We start from the raw sequence: 22,457 nt of genomic DNA, 5'->3' as shown, positions 1-22,457 counted from the left end.
GGGTAAACTCTTTCAGTATTTGATCTACCTCATCACAACTTCTTTTATCCCAGTACCTAATCAGGACGTCCCATGTTTCCATTTGTGGCCATTGTGCCCAATCCTATCATCATGCATTTCTGAGAATAGTCTAGCTCCACCATCTGTTTGTCATCTGATCAGGATGCTGAATAGACAGGAATCTAGTTTTCTAGACAGGAATAAGGTTTTCTCTAAGCCTTCTCTTCTTAAGGCTGAGCAAACCCATTTCTCCCAGCCTCTTTTCCTCTGACCAGCTTGGTAGCAAAAAGCAGAGTGCCTCAGTCTTCTCCCTGTCATTTGTCACTAGTTCCCCTGTTCCACTGACCAGTAGGGCCATATTCTCCCTAACCTTTCTTTTGTTGCCAATATCCACAGAAAAGACCTTTCTTGCCATCCTTCACATTCTTTGCTAGTTTCACTTGCAGCTAAGCTTTGGTTTTCCTGACTTCATTTCTGCATGCAGGGGCAATGTCTTTGCATTCCTCCTGGGTAGCCTACCCTCCTTGCACCTTCTGTGTGCATCTCTTTTGTTTCTGAGCTCAGTCAGGAGCTCTGTATTCATTTTGGCTCTTTGCCAGCTTGCTTTACACACATTGAGACAGATCATTCCAGTGCTCTGAGAATGTTGCCTCTGAAGATCAACCAGATCACACCAGACTTTTTCCTTCTGGGGTAGTTTCCTCCAGGATCCTGGAGGCAGGTCCCTGAACATGCCAAAAACTACTTTTCTGGAGTTCTGATCTAGATTACTCCTCTCAGGATCTTAAACTTCACACTCTTTACTCCACAAGAATCATTGTTGCTGCAGCAAATGTTGCCCTTGCCCTTTAAACTATCCAGCAATTGCTTTGCATTTGTGCGTCACAGGTCCAAGAGAGCATCTTCCCTTACCAGATCCTCTGTCACATGCACCAAGAGATTGTCCTCAGAACACTCCAGAAATCTCCTAGACTGATTGTCTATGCTGTCCTTCCAGCTGGCTGACTAAGGCCCAGATAGGAACTAGGGTCTGTGACTGAGACTTTCTCCAGCTGCCGAAATAATGCTTCACCTGTGTCTGTGTGTGTGTCTCTGTGTGTGTGCACCTTCTTTATCAGGTAGGATGCAGCAGACACCCATTGAAGCATCCCTGTGTTGATCTGTCCTCTGATCCTTACCCACAAGTTCACTACTCACTCATCATCTGTCCAAAGGCAAAGTCCATGCACCTACTCTATACAGAGCTCAATCTCTCCTCTCTGCCATCCTTGCTTAAATTTATCGTTCAGATGAAAATGCAATTGCTTAAAAAGTAGTCTGTGAGTAGGCAATCAGACATTTGCTGAGTTTAAAATGCTGTTCATAAGAAGCAGGTTAAAAGAAACAGAAGATGAAGGTGGTGAATGACATCTTCTTTTAAAAACTTATTCTAAGGAGAATGTGACAGTGGAAGGGCTGTCAAGCAGCCACAACAGATGTACTTTAAAAACGAACAAGTCTCTTATTTAGCAATAAAAAATTTTTAGAAGAATGCAAACCTGAAGCAACCCTGAAAAAAAGCCTGAAAGGAAAACAAAGTTGAGTATCTTTAGAGCTATGCATGGTAGGTGTCTCTCCTTTCTACTCTGCTGCAAACTTCTAACAAATCTTTGTTTCATGTTATTTAAACTTGTTTAGAAAGTACATTAAATATGAGAAAGCTCTTCTTGAGGCCTGGAAGCATTCCTGAACTCTCCTGCAACGACTAAGCCTTTCACACTCATTTTTATTGTGTTGGAGCAGAGAATTAACTTGGGAGAAGCACAAAAAATGTGCACCTTCCACACCAAGACTCAGGATGTTTGTGGAAAGAAATATTAAAAACAACAAAGTATTAACTCATGGAGAAAAGCAGAACCATCTATGGCAGAGGAATGTCAGTCCTTTGAAGACTGCACATAATCCAGATCCGCTCTGAATGTTAAGAATGAAGGCTTCTAAAATTCAAGTCAGAAAAGGGGTCCAACATTCTCCTAAAGGTACAGCAACGTAAGCATTTATAATTGTCATTGGTGTACAAGAAGCAACATCAACAGCCTGGCATCTAGTTAATTGACTAGGATTTCCACAGAATACTGTAAACACTGTACTGTGATCATTGACAAAGATGAGTTGTTTCAATAAATGCTGTAAGTTTCAAAGTAAGTGCTGTAAATCTCTAGCTTTGCAGTCATCTCCAACCATTACCAACAATGCAAGGCAGCTTTCCATTGCCTGGTTTTCCATTTTAAGATGGCACACGGGCAAAACATTCATGCCCTGCCCTTACGTAAGTGACACTGCAGGCCATCCCTGGAAATAATGTTTGCAGGAGAGTATGGTCAAGAAACGCCACCTGCTGTCTCCTGGATCACTGTTCCAAAAAGCTGCTGCAGTGCAAGGACATGCACAAAACTCACGTTTCATTTTACTGGAGGGCAAACATTTGAATATGATAAAGAGTAATTCTTTTCCACACAAGAATACCCCAAAGAGCTCTCGGATCCTCATCTAAGCTACTTACTACACATAACCTTTTAAGCAGTACTTCCTACACAATATTTTGCTGTGAAACCTAGAGAAAAAAATGCAGCAATTCACTTTGAAATGTAAATGCCTTCGGTTTCTTTCAGATTGTTAAAGAAAAGTAATTGATTTTAAGAATGTTGACTTCTCTTTAAGTTCAAGGTTCATCATTGATAAAAACTTAGTATCGGCTGCAGTAACAGTGCACATCCTATTCTCTGAGGCTGTCTCCATGAGAGCTGCCTAGTGACTCAGCCCTTGACAATCCAGCCACTCTAATCCAGCAAAACCCCTACGTCTGGGTTCCTGGTCTTGGGTGCTGGGATACCAGGAGTCAACACCACCTAAGTACACTCAACTAAGCACAAGAGTGAAGACTCATCAACACAAAAGCCAGTGCGCTTACAATCTTGATGCACCAGAAGATGAATCCATAAATTATCACCCAAATCCAAGATTACCCAAATAACAGCCTCTGGGACTTGCATGACACACATTAGACTTCATTGGAAATCAGCTGCATAAATATTAGAACTTGCTTTTTTTTCCCAGCTTTTTTCCTAGGAGTAAATGTTACCAGTCTTCTAGAACACTTCTAGAGCAACACCCAATATTCTAATTTTAATTGTCTAAATTTTGTGTGTGCTTCTTTGAACCTCTTAATCTTGAGTCCCTGCTTTCCTCTTCTACTGAAGTACTGTTAGATATTTAAGTGCATCTCCTTTCCCTCTCAAGACAAAGATGTTATTTCTTTTAAAAAAATCAACTTAGTATTGTTACCTTGAGTAAATAAACCCCAAGAAAACAAGCAGTCAAGAGAACAAAGAATGGAAAACATCAGGTATATTGACAATTTTAATATAAGTTATGATTACTTCAGTTGCAGGTAGGATACAGCCTTAGTCAGGAACCTAAACAATTCTGATTAGAATGAACAAGCAAACATGCACAGTCCTAGGATGCAACAGCTTCTTGCAATTAACACAAATTTTAAAGTGCCAAGTAAGGAAATGAAACAGAACTGACTTCATGTATTTGCTATGTAAGGCTAAATCAGTCAAACTGTCTCTGATGGCCTTTAAAAATGTGGCATTTATACACTTTTAACACCAAACAGCTGTCCTGATTCTACCAGATGATATCAGACAGTTCTCTTGTCCATACAAACAGAGTGAACTGAATTCCTTAAAATTTTTTGCCACTAATCCTTGCCACACTGCAAACAGCCTTTACAAATCTCGTATCAAATTTATTTGTGGAGGAAAGATTGGGAACTTCTCAAGAGTCCACATACTACTGGAAATGTTGAAAGAATTTTCAACTAAGGGAAAATTATGTGTGAAATTACATACTACACAATATTACAGAAAAAGTAATAGCTGTGTTCTCAGACCAATGTATGTAATACTTTAGTCTATGCCACCAATCATAAAAAGGGTACATACGATGCACAAAAGTGTGATACACACTTCAAATTATTCTTCACTTACACTTGCATGAAATTCCATCTACTTTGTAACAGTGTTTGTACCTTTTACATATTAACAGAAATTGCGACAGAAATAAGTTATAGAGTTAGAGCTTCAGAAGGAAACATCCCACAGGCTGTAATCACATTTGTTTTGAAGCTGTGCTTCCCCATGGATGGGTTCTTGTTTCTTCAGTGTCTCACTGGCTTCAGTGATACAGATGCAGAGATTTATTCACAGAAAATATACTCTGAGTTCTGAAATTTGCTTGAGTGGGGCAGAGACAAAATAAAAGAAACAGAAGGCAGAAGAGAAATAATGCAGCCCAACTTACAGAGTACCAAGCTGAGTTCCACCTAGTCTTGTGCTCACAAGACCACCAAGTTCTCTTATCAACATGTTCATCACTTCACCTGCAAAGGCACTAAAGGCACAGGAATGCTAGTTAAGGTATACCTGTTTCCAATTCCTTCTATTCTGGATGCTGAAAGAGTTCATATTCTTGGGTATACAGGACTTACAGATACAAACAGCTTTTTATTGCTAGAACTAAGCACATTTGATCTAGAATCATTAAAGCTGGGACAAAATGAAGCTTCTTTGTGGTTTTTTTTCAATCAAAAAATACGGTCAACTATGCAGATGATGTAATTATAGCTAAAAACGTGATCATACTTGCTCTAAGAAACTCTGTAAGACTTAGTTGCAAATTTGCATCAAGATTTGCTTATCCTAGGAATCTTAATATTAGAAAATTAGAAGGAAGCAATTTGTGAAGTCACTCACTCTGAGACTGACTTTCGATCAGGAATCTCCTTCAACTGAGAAAGCAACCACTTGGTTACCATGCTAATTCCCACAGCATTTCCATGATCCCAGTTGATATGAAAAAAACCCCACTAATATATTTCTTTAGAAGAAAAAGATGTTACAGTGAACACAATATGCTTACTTCACTCTGATTCTCTTGAGATCTACAGACTTTGAACTAACAGTTCAAGCACTTCCATACTCTTTTATTTGGACTCTTGCCTGCCTCTATCCTTTCAGTCAGAACATTACATCTGATGAAGACCAAATTTTCTTCTCATGAACCACAGGAGTCAGGTCAGATACTCATACCACTTTGTTCACTTCCATCCATTCACTTCCAGAACATTTTGCACAGGAAAATCCTGATACAAGAGCCTAAGGAAAAAGTCAAACCTTCTATCACTCCAATTTCTGAACAACACACAAATACCCACTGTCACAGTTTGTTTTTAGCATCAAAATTGAAACACAGAACCTTCATGATCAGTATTTAAAATGAAATTTTATACAAATAACTTAAAATTGCTCACTGTGGAAAAGGGGAAAAGACATTTCATTTGAACCTGGATTATAAAAGATGCTATCAGCAGTTCAGTTTGGCATCAAATACTGAACTATTCTAACAATAGATTTGACCAAAGTGGATTAGCAGCCTGATAGCCCAATTGTTTATGCTTTAAAAGCTTTGCAGTGGTCTTCTTTGAACTAGGAATCTGGAAAAGCATGTCTTCCAGTGTGCACATGGTTATCTGTCCTGAAGCTTGTAGTTTCGTATAAATATTTCCTAATTTGACAGAAAGGTCAGGGTTCTCTTCCATCTTTTCCCTGACTGTAGCCAGCTAAGGAAGAGAAAATGACAGATTGTTACAGTTCAGCAAGAGGAGATCTCATTCTACCACCACACTGAAGAAAAACAATAACTCATAGTAAAAAAAAAAAAGGGCACAGTGTAAGATAGGTGGCTAAGGCAATGACTCACGAGGATTTTGTGCAGAGTACATTGTGCATCACCACAAAATGGTGGAAATGCACTGGTTATCTATTAGAGAGAGTTTATTGGATTTAAAACTTCCTCAAAGTTGTACAATCCTATTTTAAGTCCTAGTACAAACAAACACATTTATTTTCTATTTAAATCCAGGAAATGTGATTGCTTCCTGGAATCCACTTTCCAGATCAGCAAAATTTGTATTACTATTAAATATCTTTGTAAATGTACAGTACAAATCAGTAAAATTCAGGCTATAGAAGACTGAGAAGTTCTGTATGCCAAACATAAGAGTATGAGCTGAAGTGTTAAGTAAATCCCTTAAAAAATATTATTATCAATAAAATTCTGTGGAAGCGGACTGTTAGGACTAATGCTTAATCATCTTTTGGTAGCTAAAAATTTCCCAAAGTCAAAATACAACACTAACACATGCAACATTTATTGCAATGACTTTACAAAACTAAAAGCTGCTTAAACAATTTCTTTTCGACATAGCAGCTAATATATATGGGCTATGTTTTGAAAACTTGGCTCCCCCCTTCTCCTAATGTTTATTATTTTGCAAAACAGTTATTAATTTTGTTTACAAAAATTAAAAGCAGCAGGGAAAGACTAAGTATTTATTTAATAACACAGTCTTAAATGTCTTATTCTGTAGGCACATCCAAAATGAATATGCTAAATAAGCTTCAGGAAAAGCAGCAGCAATGCTGACAAACTGAGAGGGGCTACATATGTGCTCTGAAGGAAGCCTTCTTATTGATCAAGACTGTAAAAGCTAGTTTTCACAGTGAAATATAGTTAAATAGCAAAAGCTACAATTTCCTATATCACTCTTCCCCATATAGCATCATAGGTCTTTCATATATTACCAACTTAACAATATCACTGTTACCAGAAACTTTATTCTCATTTCATATGAAATGAAAATAGCATAGGAGGCAAGGGATTAAATTATTTAATGCCAACAGGGAAAGTGTCATCTACATTCAGATGAAATAAGAGCTTCTAGAAGCAAGATCCACAATAAAAAATGAAGTGAACAGCTAAGTGTTTTGTTCAACAGCAGAGGAAGCCAGCCAGCTGCTTTGGCATCGGAATGCATCAGAACCCAAAAAACTACAGCACAGTGAAGTTAGGCACCTGAAGCTCTGAAGGTTAACCATCATTATCATGGCTCAGCCCAGTACCATGAACATTCTCATCACTGCATACTTACCACCTGCTCAGAAAACTCAGTTTTTTTCACAAAGGGTGGAGTATCTACTTCCACTGCTGCCTCTAACGTATTTATTACTTCTTTTAGCAAACCAGATCTGAGCTGGACAAGAACCTTAAAAATAAAATAAAAACACACCACACAAATAGCACGTATCATAAGAATGCAATTTTTTTTTTAAAATGGTTGAGGAAGACAGGAAGCAAAGCAGGACAAAATACATATCCAGACGGTGCACTGAGAAAAATCCATTCATTGCAAAGAAAGTGACAGAATAATCAATTTCCTCAAATATTTCAGGTTTTTTAACAGCTGGGACCTGGAAACGAAGGGTGAGGCTTGAGGCAGAGCTCCTCTGATGAAGCTGCATTACCTGCTCTTGAATAAAGTGCATTTTACCATAGTTTAGAGAGGTCACTTACATGGCACATGCAGACTTTCTCTCGGATTGTAGACTGTGCAAGTGAACAAAAAAATTGTTGTACGTACATGTGTGGATAATGTTTGTAGGGCTGAAGGAGGTCTGAAGTGGGCAGAGCATTTACTTGGAGCTGGGTTTTTTAAATCTTTTGGAGCTAGAAAGAACAAATCATAACTAGAAATTGTTTAGGGGTCTATGCTCACAAATGTAGGATTTGTCTACTTTACATTCCCACCTATGGTAGGAAGTGATTTTAAAAAATGGGTGGAGGTTGTTAACTGTTCAGAATGTAAGTCATCCAACTGACAGAAATTGTCTGTTGGCTCAAAAAAAAATCTCAGCAACACCACCAACACAGGCCTCTGCTAGTAACAGGCTGGTCTGTTACTTTGCACTTGGAGTTTTTGGCCAGTATAGCATACTCTGCAAGATTTTAATACAAGGCAAGCATACTTACTTTAAGATTATTGTATAGTTTGTTCTCTGTTCTCATTATCTGGGAACAATAAAATTTGGCTTGTGGTACATCATTCTGGGAAGGAATAATAAATAATAATAATAAAGTCATACACATGCCAAAACCTTGCACAATAAAAGTTCAAGAAAAACGAAAGTCCTTCACAATTTTTCAATAAATCACAAAGCATCATCTAGAACCCCTTTACCAAGACCCATAGACACCAAAGAGCACCCAGCCTGAAAAAGGAATACCCCATGCTGGAGTTCCCATGTCATCTGGCTCTTTAGTACAGTGTGTCTGTCACATGTAACCAACATTGAGTACGAGATCACCTAAAAGATGGAAGGTCTACACACATGCTGAGTTCAACACATGTCAGAGTAATGAAGTGCCGCATACGTTACTGTGGATATTTATCCTGCCTGGCCCCTCTAACCTTTTGGACATACACATTTACAGTACTGTATCTATGTCATCAATTGATTTGTATAGACAGTAAATGTTACACTGACATTTACTAGACCAAGCAATGTTACTTGCGGTTAAGAAACACCTTACAGCAAGAAGTACTGTCAAAAAGCATTCTGCTTAAGGAACAATTAAAGGTAATGTGGAGCATTACTCCATTTGCAAAAAAAGAATTTCACCATGCCATTGTGCACATGAATAAATTTATTTCAATGATGCTATTGTTCAGTGTCTCCATTCACAGAGACAGAGCAAAAAAGACCACACAGTGCTTAAGAAACTTTGAACGATTCTACTCCATTCATTCAAATTTGTGAATAAGATCAAATCTACAGCCCTTCCAGTGTCTCTGACCTCTGTTTTAACATGAAACAGAGAAGGTTCAGGACATACTCAACCTGTACACACAAATTAATGGCAGAGGAAATGCAAACTTTATTCCAAACTTTAGAATTTCCTAATTATTATTCTCCTGCTCCATTTTTCACCCTGTGCTGCCTCAGAGCCTTTTCATATCAGTACTTAGGCATATGAGGTATAGGAAAACCTCCACAGGCAGAAGGAGACAGTCCACCTCCCAGGCAGTAGGGAAATACACATCAAAGCCTTTGAGACTGCCTCCCAAGACAAACATTTTAAAGAGATGATTGTGCAAATATTTTAGATTATAATTTTAATTCTATTTAAAGGAAATCACCACTAAATAGCAGTATCTGCAGGATACTAGATGTTGACATCTAACCTGTTGACCTAACTCTGTAATTTTTTAATATTCTAGATAGTATTGTCACCAGCACAAAATATGTGTGCATTAGACTCAAGACACATGTTTAGATTTAAGAACTTCCATATTCAATTTGTGTGAGCATTGTCTATAATCCTATTGTTCCAATAATCCCTAAAAGTTCCAATACTTGAAGTTATTACATTGTGCCTCCTCCATGTTAGCTTCCTTTCACTATCTGTCTATAAAAAAAGTAAAGAGTATCTCTCTCCCTATAGAGACCCAGGCACAACCGAAAACAAAAGAGACTGCACCTGCTTGAGAGCAGTTGCCATCGCAAAGCAGTATGCTCTCAGTGGTAACGTGTCACCTTTTAGCTGTGCTTCTTCAAGCAGTCTCATAGAGATTTTGGAAGACTCCAGGTTGCCCTGCATAGAAATATCAGAGGAAGTTGTGCTTGTTATTCTGGTTACCTGAAAGGACTGTAAGCACCTGCAATCACATTCAGAAGGTATTCAGAAGTCAACACACTGTGCTATCACAAAGGCAATATGTATCTGAACCCAGATATAAGCAGATTCTGAGCAGCACTTTTTGAGAAACACAACATCAAAATATGGTATTTAAAGTGACAGAGGTCACAGGAGGGTAAAAATAACTTCTATTGCTTTAACAACTACACCTCACCCTAACTACTTGGGCTACTGCAACTGATGAAACAGCCCCAGCAGTATCCTAAACAAACAGACATTTTCATTTTCACTTTCAAATAATTTCCAAATCAGGAAGGAAGATTAATTTTTGTCATTACTTTATTCTGAAAGCTACATTAGATAGTTACTGAAAATCAACATTTTCTAAGCACTGAACTATTCAGTACCACTAACTAAAGAAATCTGGGTATGTGTGAATTTGAACATTTAGCCATTTTTAGCCTCTCTTAAGGATTAATTTTTGAAAAATGCTGAAAAAAGTATATATTCTAATATGACAGCTTAGACATTCAGCTTTTTCCAACACAGAAAGCTTTCATTATTGTTGGGAATTTTCAACAGTTGATAGTAAAAGGCAATGAATTTATCGGTGTGCTAACTCTCAAACCATCAACTCTCCAAACCAGTGCTGCTCATACTGGAAATTATGAGTGGAACTGACTGGACCCCAAACAAAATAGTATCTGCCAAACTTAAAAGCTGGCAGCAGGAAGGTTTTGTAACAACTGGTACCACCAATGTGTGTAAGAGTCCTCAGACCTGGTGTTGATTTCTGTTCCTATTCAAAGTGTCAGTCCTGCAAAATATTGTTTAAAATACATTCCTTAAAAATTTAGAAATATTTCGACCACCAGAATATTGATTATTATTACATAAATACTTTTTTTATCATCAAAAGGCCTATAGCTCTTTCCTGCACGAAAAGAAAGACAATCTGTTACCTCTGAGTATGGCAGTGCATCAGTGATTTAAACCACCCCAGAAGTGTTTTAGAGTTGACCTTAAAAATACCTCTGTACAAAGATTAAACATTAATTCCTTTGTTTATCTACTGGAAATAATCTGAGCTTTAAGCCTTGTACTTTTTTTTTTACTTGGTCTCTGGCAAGGTTATTCTAAAGAACCAAGAACGGTAAAAATCCAGCAAAGCTTTTAATGATACCAGTACCATTATTTCTATTATTTGAGTAGTGCATCTTGAAGATACTTCAAGATTTTTTGCTGACATTTCTTATCTTGCATCATGAGAAAAAGAAAATTTGAGCTTCATGTTTTCTCCTCCTCCTAACAGATGAATCAACAGATTAAGCTTTTAAAAGAGCTCCACCTAATCCTCTTTAGTGCATAAAGGTCTCCTACAGCTTATTTGCTCATTGACAGTATTTTATCCACAAATTTATTGTGACTATTCAACCAACCAGGTGACAGTGCAGAACCATTTCCCCTCTCTTTTTATCAATAATAATAATGGGCTGGACTGTCTATTGAAAATATATGTAGGGACAGAAGTAACAGATGCCTCAGGAAACTATTCCTGTTGCATGTGCCTTGGATCCCAGCCTTCTAACTGCAGGCCATGTTAAAAAAACTTGAAAAAATTTTAGAAAAGAAGCTACAGCAGACCTAAAGGCAGCTTAATTCATTAGAACTGAGAATTTTAGAAAAACCATGCAAACTACTGCTGAGGTACCATTTTAGGCTACCTCCTTTTTATCACATAAACACTCAGTTTCGTTGTATGTTAACTGAGAAACCTGAGGAAGTTTAGTCCAGTGGTACAATTTTTTCCTCAGCTAGTGGAAAAGATGATGACACGGAAGAAGACTTTCCAAATGAGTTTGGGAAGGGTTCACGTTCAAACTTCAGATTGCGGAACTGACTCAAATCTGGAGAGCAAGATCAAAATAAAAGTTTTGGGATCTCACTTTGCTATGGAAGGGAAACAGTTCTAAGGAAACACTCATAGAACTGATGTATTCTGGTTTCTTACCATGCTCGTGCTCCTTTTCTTTCAGCTAAAAATACAGGTAAGCTCAAGGGGCTGCCTGTCTATCTGAAGGCATTCATTTAGGTTTCTTTTCTCCCCCCAGCTGTCCAGTTTCATCAGACATGTAGGGAACAATTACCATTGACAACCCTATTCCTTGTCAAATTTGTGTACAATTAAAATGGTTCAAGACTGCTTGTTGGGGGAGGGGAGAAATGGATAGGGGATGTCTGACAAACAGAAAATATCATGTATATGCCTTAAGGAAATGAGACTATAAAACCAATACTGAGGCTGAAGCACAGAGTATTGTCTGAAGAGATGCAAAAATCACACAGAAAGAATACTCTAAGGTAATCAAAGGCTGTACTAAAAGAATTTGCTCCTTAATGCTTATGTCCATGCAACATTTTGGAGATTTGCTTTGTGACATTAGTTTATATGGGAAACTATATATGTGCACCATATCACATATCATGAAGCACCTCAGGACTCAAATACATTTAAAATACTTGCACGAGATACGAAAGCATGATAGGGAACATACAGAAATTTTAAAATCAAAAAAAAGCAAGAGATATAAAAGGCATTTCAAAAACTTTTTCATTCATAATACTTACCAGTTTATAGCATATTGCAAATGCAAGAAGATAGGTTTCTTTGTTGAAAGGTATACCTTGATTTTTCATTTCTACCAGAACTTCCAAAGCACCTATCAAAAATATATTACTGTTACTCACTTCATAAATTTAAGACTCATAATTGAAAAGAAGAAACAATTCAATGAGATATGAGTTTGATAAGTTTATTTGAAAATACGAATGTAAACTGAAATCTGTTATTCGAAAAATTCAAAAAGAGTAACTCAGGGTCAGTTGGATCTTTCAATTTAGCAAGGAGGTTTTCAGTTTACACTAGCACATGGCCTTACTCTTCTATTATTCTTATATGAAAATCTAAAACTAAATTCTGTATACTTGACAAAGACACCCTCATTCTTCCTAACTGCCCAGAAAACTTCCACCACTGTAAGTAAACTACGTAGCATCTCCTCATTAACTCACATGGTCCATTTCACAATGCTGCATTTAGGTGCTGATCTAGGTTTTTCTTACAGTGGCTCGGTCTCAACTTTTAGGACAACTGCTGAACTTAAATTTGCCAAATGTCAAGAGACCAACCATTATGAGTTCAACAAATATCAAAAAGGATTTGCTTGAAAAGCTTTAAGGTTTTCTCATGGAAAGTCTTTTAAATTAGGTCAGATTATTCCTCCTTTAAGTTAGGTCAGATTATCTTCACAAAGGGCCAAACTGATTTGAAGCATTGGACTTCTACATTGCACTAGCCACTCTGCATGAGGACACAAGTAAATCAAACCAAGAGAAGAATACGGTCTGGTTTTGGACAAAAGGTACACTTCCTTGCTCTGACACAAATGCAGAATGGCGAAAAAATTGTTCAGAAACTTACCATTCCAAAACAAAATGCTATGGGAAATTACAAAGCAAAGAGAAGTAACACTTCAGCGAAGCGGGTTTGGGGAACAAGCAGGTTTGGGGAACAAGCTCTCTGAGATAACAACAGTTCTGTGCAACTTGAATGACAAAAAGTCTGTGGGAAGTATGAAAAATAGACCCTTCCATTTTTATTACACACTATAGTGCAACTCCTTCACACCTACAGCTATTTACATGATGTTTGGCTATCTAAAATCATAGCCATACAGCAAATATATACATATACATATACACCCCCCCAACCACACACCCACCACTTACAGTGAGAAGCATCCTACCCAAAATTTATTTGCCTTAGCAAATATAGTACTTACTTTCAAAATGGCCCTTTTTAAACAACATAGTCATCAAAATATGGAATGATGTACTGTCTGAGAAAAAACCATGCAAATTCTGGAGAGGAAATAGAACAAGCATTAAAAAAGTCAGGAAAGTGAACAATCTTACTGTGCACAGTATTTAGCAGGTCTTCCTACTGGAATAAGTCTCATCTTTACAAGTTCAACATTCAAGTCTCTGGGCTCCCTGACTGACTGTCCCTCTGTCAAATGATGTCTAAAATACCAGTGGCTCATTATGGTTGAAAGCTCACTAAAATGAAACACAAATTTCCCAAAGAGTCCCGCTACCATTTTTTTTTAATGACCTCTAAGTCAGTGCAAGCAGAAGTCACTGACAGCTTGTAGCTGATGAACAGTATCTTTGGCCTAAAGTACCACCACCATGAAATTGAACATGTTTTTTGCTATTCACTATATCACATGATCAGCACAAGACCTTGAGTGATGATGGCAAGAGTAGCAGGAGAGAGAGGAACTAAATTTTATGTTTCACTTCAACTACACTGTATGTTGGGAATAGACCAGTAAAATGTCAGAGGTATTGTGCTTCTGCAGCAGAATCTGGAGAAGTGTTACTGTACCTTACTATCCACCATTTACTATGGTCCTATAAGTACAGCAGTTCCTGTCTTAATGACACAGATATCAATTTAAAAAAAACCAAACCAAAATAGAAACTACATAGGCTCTTTCTTACACACGCCTAACTTAAGAATAGTAGCAAGACTTCTCCCGTTTCTGGCTAGACATATCTCATGCCTTACTGAATTAATATCAGCAAGATTTTCACTGGCTGCCAGAGATTTTTGAAGTCACAACATCATTGCACACACTGGACCTGATTATTATCTTGCCATAATAGCAGACACAGAATTTTAGAGATGTTCAGAAACAAGTCCTTTAGTTTCTTCAGCACTAAAATGGCCAAGTTCCTGAGCTGATGAGTATCATACCACCCCTACAGGGTTCAGAGAGAGACTGAAGTACAGAGCAACACAGTGAATCTGTGGGTGCAAGTGACCCAAGGGATTTCAGAGGACTACTACAGAAAAACTCACAAGTGATCATTTCCAAGAATGATTTAATGCAACATAAGATGCAGGAAAACATGCACTAGCTGTTTTCATTTAAGCAATTATTTCTTCATCAATACTTTTTATTCAATTTTTATTTAAATTATGAAATCATACAGGAATAAAATAAAGTTACCAGTCAAACTAAGATCTAATTTCCTTTTAATTACTGTTTTAAAATAAAAGCCACGTAATCTGCATATCTACATTAATGTCATAGACATCCTTGTTAAGGCAACACACCTTCAAATCTATGAGCGCATGCAAGGCTCATGTGTAGCATACCATTACTCATAATTGACTAATAATAGTAACAACAATATTTTCAGTATATATAGGGGAATTACCTGATCTTTGATAAGTTCTACTGCAGGTCTTTCAAGGTCTAGCTCATAACACAGCCTCATAAAGAGTGGCCCAAATTTAAAATTATGTAAGGTAGTGATTCCATTCTGTTCATGGTACCTATGGGAAAGATTAAAAAGTTAATCACACAGGGCATGGAATTTGCCAAGGGAGAACAGCTTTAAATAGAGAGCAAGATCTGTAGGTGCAATGACAGAAGCACACTTTCCTATCTGCACCAGCCAAAGATATATAGATAACAGGAAATTAATTCTAAGGAAAATTATTGTTTTGATCAAACTAATAAATTAACTAATAATAAATAATCTCTTCTATTACCAATAAAGTAACCTTCATTGGATAAATAATAGAATGGGTCTCTGCCTTGAAAATTCCAAGCTACTTTACCTTCTATTCATGGAACAATAGCAAAGGAAGTTGCAGCAGTTTATTTTAGCAGCAGCAGCTGCTAAAACACCTCAACAAAAAGATAAAGCATTTCACTTTTTTCTTTATAGGCCCTATATTGTACTTGCTGGGAAAGTTTTCACTCACAAAACCTCCTGCTATTGAGTACTGGCTGCAGGACAGTTTATGACCAGGTGTGTCTTGGCTGGAAATGCCTCTGAACACCTCTGCCTTGCAGTTGTGGGATAATTTTTCTCTGTGGTTCACCACACAGTAGGACACCACTTTGCTCCCATAGCTTAACTCTCCTTTGACTTCAGAGTCTAGAGGGTTGGAAGATCCAAAGTATTTAAATAAAAATACAGCCTTAAAGGATTAACTATGCATATTGCAACTGAATTAGGGCAAGACCTCAACTGCAGATATAACCTGGGATGATCTAATAAAAGCAAAATAAAGACAGAAAAGAGTGTTACCTGGATTGTTAAAAATACCTGTAAATAACTTTTCTGGCTAGTTCCACATCAGATGAAGTCTGACATAAATGCAGCAAATTTTTTAATTCATTTCTGAAAATTATTCCATTTTTGTTTAGTTTTTCTTTAATATTTTTAAAATATTGATCTGAAAATAAAACGCATTACAGCATCAGTCTATAGACAATTCCATTACCTGAGTTACATACTTGATACCTGAAACATGGAGACTCAATGAAGCAGAACTCTTGTTTTTTCACCAAGAAAACTGCATAAAACTTCTTACAGACCAGCATGCCATTGTGTTCCCATAAAGACATGTCAGAAAACCAAGAAGATGCTTACTGTGAATTTAATTTCACTGTGTTATGGAGCATATCAGGGTAATGCAAAAGTTTTAACAAGTAACAAAGTTTTGTGACATTTTATGTTCTTTTTCTAAAAAGCAAGCAAACAAACAAAACCATTTCCACTCAGCATTCAAATGACTGTAAGAACTTCTGCTCAATACTGTTCATACAGAAGACTTAAATTCCTTTACAGGTGATGAACGCATAAAGACTTTCATACATAATCTACGTATTTCTTTAAATAGCTATAAACTTAGAGTTGCTACCCTTCTGCCCCAAAACAGAGGGTTCTCTATCCAGCACATTTTCCTGTGACAAAGCAAGCACAAAGACCAGTCCTTCAGTTGGTAATTTCAAGCCTCTGACTCAGACATACGCAAGGTTAAAATCACATATACTACCTGGCAGCTCCATTCCTCTCATGGTGCTGCCCCCATCTTGGGCAGGGAAGTGAACTTTTTTGTAGCAGTTGCTGGGCCACTGCTGTTCCCAAGCTAGTAACCTACACAAGAGGTGCAAAGTAGGCATCCCAGAGAACAATGTGTGCAGTTACTTAATACAAATCTGTCACTACATGCAAATACAAGTCCTTACTCAAGACTGAGGTGCAGAGTTGAACCCTGCGAAGTCAGAAGAATGCATACAAGTACCATATATAATGGCTGGGATGTGTTCAAAGGTGTGCAGAAATTTCAAAAATATTTGGGATCTGAACTGTATTTACATTATTCTAGCTAAATGTATAAGTGCTGTAGCTAATAGTATAACTATTGTAGTTAATATTTACCTTATAACAATAATAAATAATAGCTATTATATATTCTGTGTAACAGTTATTGCTGCTTTTCCCACTTCTAAATCAAGTTTATTACTAGCCCTAATTATTTCTTTTCATTTTTCAGGTATAACATTAAACACTCAATACAAAAACCACACACACATATGCACAAATAGGTGCCTGGAACAATGTTTTCATTAGTTCTCAGAGGATCCAGTCTGCATGAAACCAGAAGGTCAACTGTGAACTATAAAGCAAAATATTTGGCTTCTACTAACCTGCTTTAGCAAGAATGATTGACCCACAGCAGTAAATTCAACGTTTCTCAAGTACAGGATGAATAAAATACAATGTATCATCATCACAGCAAAATGTAATGATATTATGACTTACAACTGCACAATTTAAATTCTACTTAATATAGAAAAACCATCAGGATGACTTTACTTCCCTCTCTGTCCCAGAAGAGTAGTTGATATAAAACTAGGTTTGATTATTTGTCTCTTCTTGCCTTAAAATTAACTACAACCTTTGCAACCGTTGTCAATTTGTATCACCAGCACATCCACACATGATAAACCAGGAGTTTTACCTAGCTTTTCTGAAATAATAAGGGCGGCTTTATGTTTATGATTCTTAAAGAAAGGAATTTGTATACATTTAAAGTAGCTTGACAAAATCAGAAAAAATCCACTGATCCTGCTCCTACATGAATTTGGAAAACCTGAATTTGTTTTCCATGTTCTGAGTATCATATATCATCTGGAATCGGGTGTACAACTGAGAACTCCCATTAGGCAAAAGAAAAAAATCTAAAAAAAATGCTAACAAAATGTATGGAGCAAATTAAAAAAAAAAAATACTGTGATAGCCCTTTTCTAAATAGTTAAGCAACTATTTAGCTTTGTCTTAACAGTCTTCTGTGATGATATTATAATTGAAGCAAGATTTGTAGACAGAAACAGTTCTTTTTATAAGACTATCTAAAAAAGTTGGGAAAGAGAGGGCACAAACATTTCAGAACTTATGTGAACACCTTGCATACATCAAAGCATGTCTACACGTATTCTCAACACAGCATAACTAATACTGTTTCATTCTACAAAGCCTCAGATCTTCCAAAAATGTTAACTACAAAAAATTTGCAAGAGGAAGACATAAATTGTTTCTTTGAATGGGGTCAGTTGTGTCATATTTTTATGACTTTGACTGTTTGTTTCCTAAGACTCATGCTAAAATGGTGACTATGAATTAAATGCTATACCTTTATTGCCATGAAGTTCATTTCTAATTTCCACTTTCATCTGCTGAAATTCTTGTAACTTTATATCTTCTTCTGTTAGCAGATACCGTTTCCCTGCCATAAGAAAAAAAGAGGAAGGCTCAGTTTTATGTTGCACTGTGATTTAATAATACTGAACCTTGCATTTATGAATTACAATTGTGTGATGACAGACCATTGAGATATGACACTAAAAAGCAGACTGCAAAAACTGCAGTTGCTCACATCACTGACAAAAGAACCCAAATAATACATCACAGCTTTCCAGAGCTTATGTGTACAGGAATGAAGAAGTATCTAGTTATTGGATGTGCAAAAGAAAAACTAGAGGCTACATTCCTCTCCACTGAGCCAAGGTACAAGAGGATTCTGCACAAGATTCCTGCCCCCGCCTCCCCCCAGACCCCTTTATCCTTTTATAAGGATTTGCCTTGTTTTCCTCTGTTTTCCACAATTCACTACCGGCACAACTTGCTCACCCCACAAGTGCTGTCCTTGCTACTATAAAAGGAATCATTCTGGAAGCTCCAAATGCAGTAGGAAGACACAAACAGCCTATTTTTAAAAAACAACAAGCCTGTTACTTGGATTGTAGTACCACTTGGGAGACCTAGTGAAGTTCTGCTGCAGTACAGACATCAGAGGTTAAGACAGTCACTGAGTCTAGAGTGTCAAAATTAACTTTGGGTGCTAACCTTAACTGTACTGTGTTGCAAGCTGCTTTAAAACAAGAATCATGCAAAAGCTATTTGACAAGTTTTTGCTGTCACAAAACCAGGTGTCCAGTAGATTTTTATTTGCAACTACAGACTTTGTAACAGAGAGCCACAGTAACAGCTGACACTGTTACAATCTAATATTTTAAGGTTTTGGCTTATAAAGACTATTCTAACCACTAAAGGACAAGAGCAAGTATTGACCTGAGTTATGTTGTTTATTCTCATTCTGCATATGCCTAGGAAAATGTAACTGGCCATTTAAATAAAAACACTTGTTTGCTATGCAAGTGAAGCATGATAATGACACACTTCATAAAACCAGAAGAAAAAAATCCATTAAACGGCACATTTATCCATTAAATTTAATTGAAGCCGTTCCAATGGGTAAACAAATACATTTTATTCAGCATGAAATTGACCTGTATTACACTGCCATTTCCTTTCCACCGACCTCTGCTGGTCTAGCAGTGAAAGACCATCCCTGTCTTGGGCCTCTCCAAAGCTGGTGCAGGAATCATGCTGGCCTGGGGTGGGGATAGCGCACCACACATCATGAACACTCAGTGGTCACACAGTGTCAACAGAGAGAGTGGGGCAGCACAATGTTATCCTTCTAGAATTCAATTTCCTGAATTGTACTGCTTCCTTAGATTCACACTTTACAGGGTTACAGAAACAGTTCAAAACCAAAGGCACCACCAAGGAAAAAGGAGGGAGATGGATATGAGGGCTGGCATGTGCAGGTGGTGCAGGCTATCCCAGAGAATTCAACCAACCAACCTGCTTAGCCTCAAGCATACTGCAACCCTCTATATGGCCAGCCAGTGAAGAGGATCACAGAGCACCACTCCGAGAGAGGGGGTTCCATGTCTCTGAGGAGTATAACAGAGGTGTAACCTGACCAAAACTTTCACCACTGCTGGCACAGTGGGCCAGGAGCCCAGCCAGGACCTAGGCTGGAGAGCCCTCTGCCATATGCCGCTTTTCCATGTGCCCCCATTTATCCCCGAATCCCAGGGTCTGGATAACGCTGTCATCCTCCCAGAATAAATACATATTTACAAAGCCGCATGTTTATTTGTTTGGTTGTTTCCTTTTAAATGTCATATCCTGACAGCAGCAAGCAGGGGATACACTAACACTGACCTCTGAGGTGACCTTACTGCGGCCTTTCAGTGGGGCCTACAAGAGAGCTGGAGTGGAACATGCACAAGGGCAGGTAGTGCTAGGACACATGGGAATGGCTTTCAGCTAGTCAAAGGCTTTGATTATAGAATAGGTTTAGGTAAGATATGAGGCAGAAATTCTTTACTGGGAGGGTGGTGAGACAGTGGAGTAGGTTGCTCAGAGAAACTGTGGATCTAGCATCCCTGGACATCCTCAGGGCCAGGCTGGATGGGGCTCTGAGCAATGTGGTCTAGTGGAAGGTGTCCCCATGGCACGGGGTTCGCATTGGATGATACTTAAAGTCTCCTCCAACCCAGGCCATTACGTGATTGCTTCTCCGATTCTGTGACGACGCCGACTCTCCCCATGGGGTACCTCTGCCGCGTCAGCTCGGCCTGCACACCGCAGCGCAAACCGCGGCGCTCCGGGCACCCCGCGCCGAGAGACGCATCCGCGCTGGAACTACAGCTCCCGTCAGGCCCACAGCTGGTAGCGGCTGGCGGGCCTGCCGGGAGCTGCAGTACTCCGGTAGCTCCCCAGCCGGCGGGCTGCCCCGCGCCCCGCCGGCCATCCCGGCGCCCACCCCCGCCGCGTAGCCCGCGATACCTCCGGGCGCGCAGCCCCAGCCGCCTGGGCCGGGCGGGCGGACAGCCGAACGCCGCGCCGCCTCCCGCACCACCCGCCCGGAGCCGCCCGCCAGCACCGCCGCCATCTCACGGCCGGGCGCGCGGGGCGGGGCGCTCATAGCCTTCCCCGCGCTCCCGCCCGCCTCCTCCGGCCTCGGCGCCATGGCCGCCCCCGTGCTCCGGCGCGCCGTACTCTGCAGCGGGAGCGCACTCGGTGCGGCCCCAGGTCGGTGCGCTGCTGGCGGGGCGGGGGGCGCGGCGCTGGTCGTCGTGGTTGCCGCAGGCTGCGGTGAGGGAGCGTGAGCAGGGACGGGGTGCTGCGCAGCGACTTCATTCACCTTTCCCCCTTTCTCTGTGTGCATGTGTGGCATTGGAGACAGCTCAGAAGACGTTTTATGGCTAGTATGTAGTGCAGGAGAGTGTTCGCAATTTGTTTTTTAGTAGATAATCCCCCGTGCCTGTGCCGATTTCATAACTCGACACGGTAGGACCTGCCTTTTTGGGTGAGGAGAAGCCACGCGGAATTGCACAGGAGGCCGCCAAACCCGCGGCAGTGCGCGTTCAGCAAAACTGGTACCGGCGGTGACAGAGGCGCCAGCAAGGCTGATGTTTTGGAAAAGCTAAAGATCTGTCCTTTGGGAAGAACTGAGCCCAGTAACGTTTGGGTAGTGGTGGTGATGGGTGGCTGCCGCCCTCGCCGAGCACGCGTTTCTCTGTGCTGCTTGCTGGTAGCTGCAGACGCGCGGCCCCACCGCGCCGCCCCGGCCTCGGCGCTCACACACACAGGGCCTGTGCTGCGGAAAATAGGCCCTGGAAGCCTCGTGCTTGCTAGTGGCCTCCTTAGCTGTGAATGAATGAACGACTTTTCCTTTATGCTAAAGAAAAAAACCAACAAAAAAAGACCCAAAAGCCGCCACACCAACCCCCCCCCCCCCCCGATCTTTTGTGTGCCTCTTTTATCAACATAACGAAAAAGAGTGCTAAAGGAAATGCCGGCCAACCAACCAGAAATATCTTATTTTTTTATTTTCTAACTGTTTGGTGAAGTGTTGTACATATTTTTGAAGTCTGCCTGTGGAATTCTGTGTTCCGGGTCTTTTTGCCAATAGTTTTCTGAGGTGTTCAGTGCTGGATGCGTGTGTATAATTGTGTGTCAGAAGGATGATAAAAAGGGAAAACAGTTTCACAACCAAAACAAAACTTTTAGTGGTAGCAGACAGATATTTAGATAAAGACTTGGAAGTAATTGCTAAGACTTCTGTGTAGCATTGTAGTGTCTATTTTAAAAATATTCTTATTTCATAACATTACTTCCTGCAACCTTCTACATGTATTTCTGTATCTTCCTTCAACGAATTTTATCTAGGTGTTCCTCATGCATTTTCAAGACCTCATCATCTGTGACTGATATACCAATTCTTCCAGCTGAAGCATTTTGTTTTGTTTCAAAAGCTAGCACAGCATGTTGAGCAGTTTTGGTGGTACAAAGAGTACTTGGAAAAAGCTTTCAAGAATATTTTAGCGAGTCTGCAGTTCACCGGAGATGGAAGAATGGAGATTATAAAAATGAAAGTATTTTCAGTGAGACACACTTTTATAGGGGGAAAAAATAACCATTCAGCAACAACAGAAAAGTGTGTTTATGTATAGCCATTTTTTGTCGCTTATGCTTTGAATCTACATTCAGCTAATTATTAACATTTGATGAAAAAAAAAAATTGAGCTAATTATAACTATTTGTGCACAAAGAAGTTGCTTTTGTTGTTGTTTGAGGGGTTTTTC

General features: G+C 39.2%; 2 protein-coding genes across 4 annotated transcripts in view; one reads left to right on the top strand and one right to left on the bottom strand.

Moving 5' to 3' along the window:
• Positions 1–3,381: 3,381 nt before the first annotated feature.
• On the bottom strand, positions 3,382–20,773 carry PTCD2 (pentatricopeptide repeat domain 2). 2 transcript variants are annotated; one of them, XM_048290669.1, is made up of 10 exons: positions 20,656–20,773; positions 18,146–18,238; positions 15,772–15,901; positions 14,872–14,989; positions 13,425–13,503; positions 12,211–12,302; positions 9,424–9,537; positions 7,915–7,989; positions 7,037–7,150; positions 3,382–5,201 (listed from the first exon to the last, which is right to left on the bottom strand). In XM_048290669.1, the coding sequence occupies exons 1-10, from the start codon at positions 20,759–20,761 to the stop codon at positions 5,130–5,132; spliced, it is 993 nt and encodes a 330-aa protein (XP_048146626.1). In that variant the 5' UTR covers positions 20,762–20,773; the 3' UTR covers positions 3,382–5,129. The 2 variants fall into 2 exon arrangements, with proteins under 2 accessions (XP_048146626.1, XP_048146627.1); XM_048290670.1 differs by lacking the exon at positions 20,656–20,773 and adding an exon at positions 16,505–16,605 and having other exon boundaries at positions 3,382–5,665; positions 18,146–18,232.
• MRPS27 (mitochondrial ribosomal protein S27) overlaps positions 20,753–22,457 on the top strand; it is a 43,761-nt gene continuing 42,056 nt past the window's right edge. The window contains exon 1 of one of the 2 annotated variants that reach the window (XM_048290668.1): positions 20,753–20,901. In XM_048290668.1, coding sequence (XP_048146625.1) covers positions 20,838–20,901 — 64 coding nt within the window. In that variant the 5' untranslated portion in view covers positions 20,753–20,837. The remainder of the gene's footprint in view (positions 20,902–22,457) is intronic. The other variant, XM_048290667.1, reaches the window with a different exon arrangement.

The sequence above is a fragment of the Corvus hawaiiensis genome, chromosome Z, assembly GCF_020740725.1.
Source record: "Corvus hawaiiensis isolate bCorHaw1 chromosome Z, bCorHaw1.pri.cur, whole genome shotgun sequence".
Classification (NCBI taxonomy): Eukaryota; Metazoa; Chordata; class Aves; order Passeriformes; family Corvidae; genus Corvus; species Corvus hawaiiensis.
Note: the sequence above shows the minus strand (reverse complement) of the source record. Positions and strands in the feature narration are given on the sequence as shown.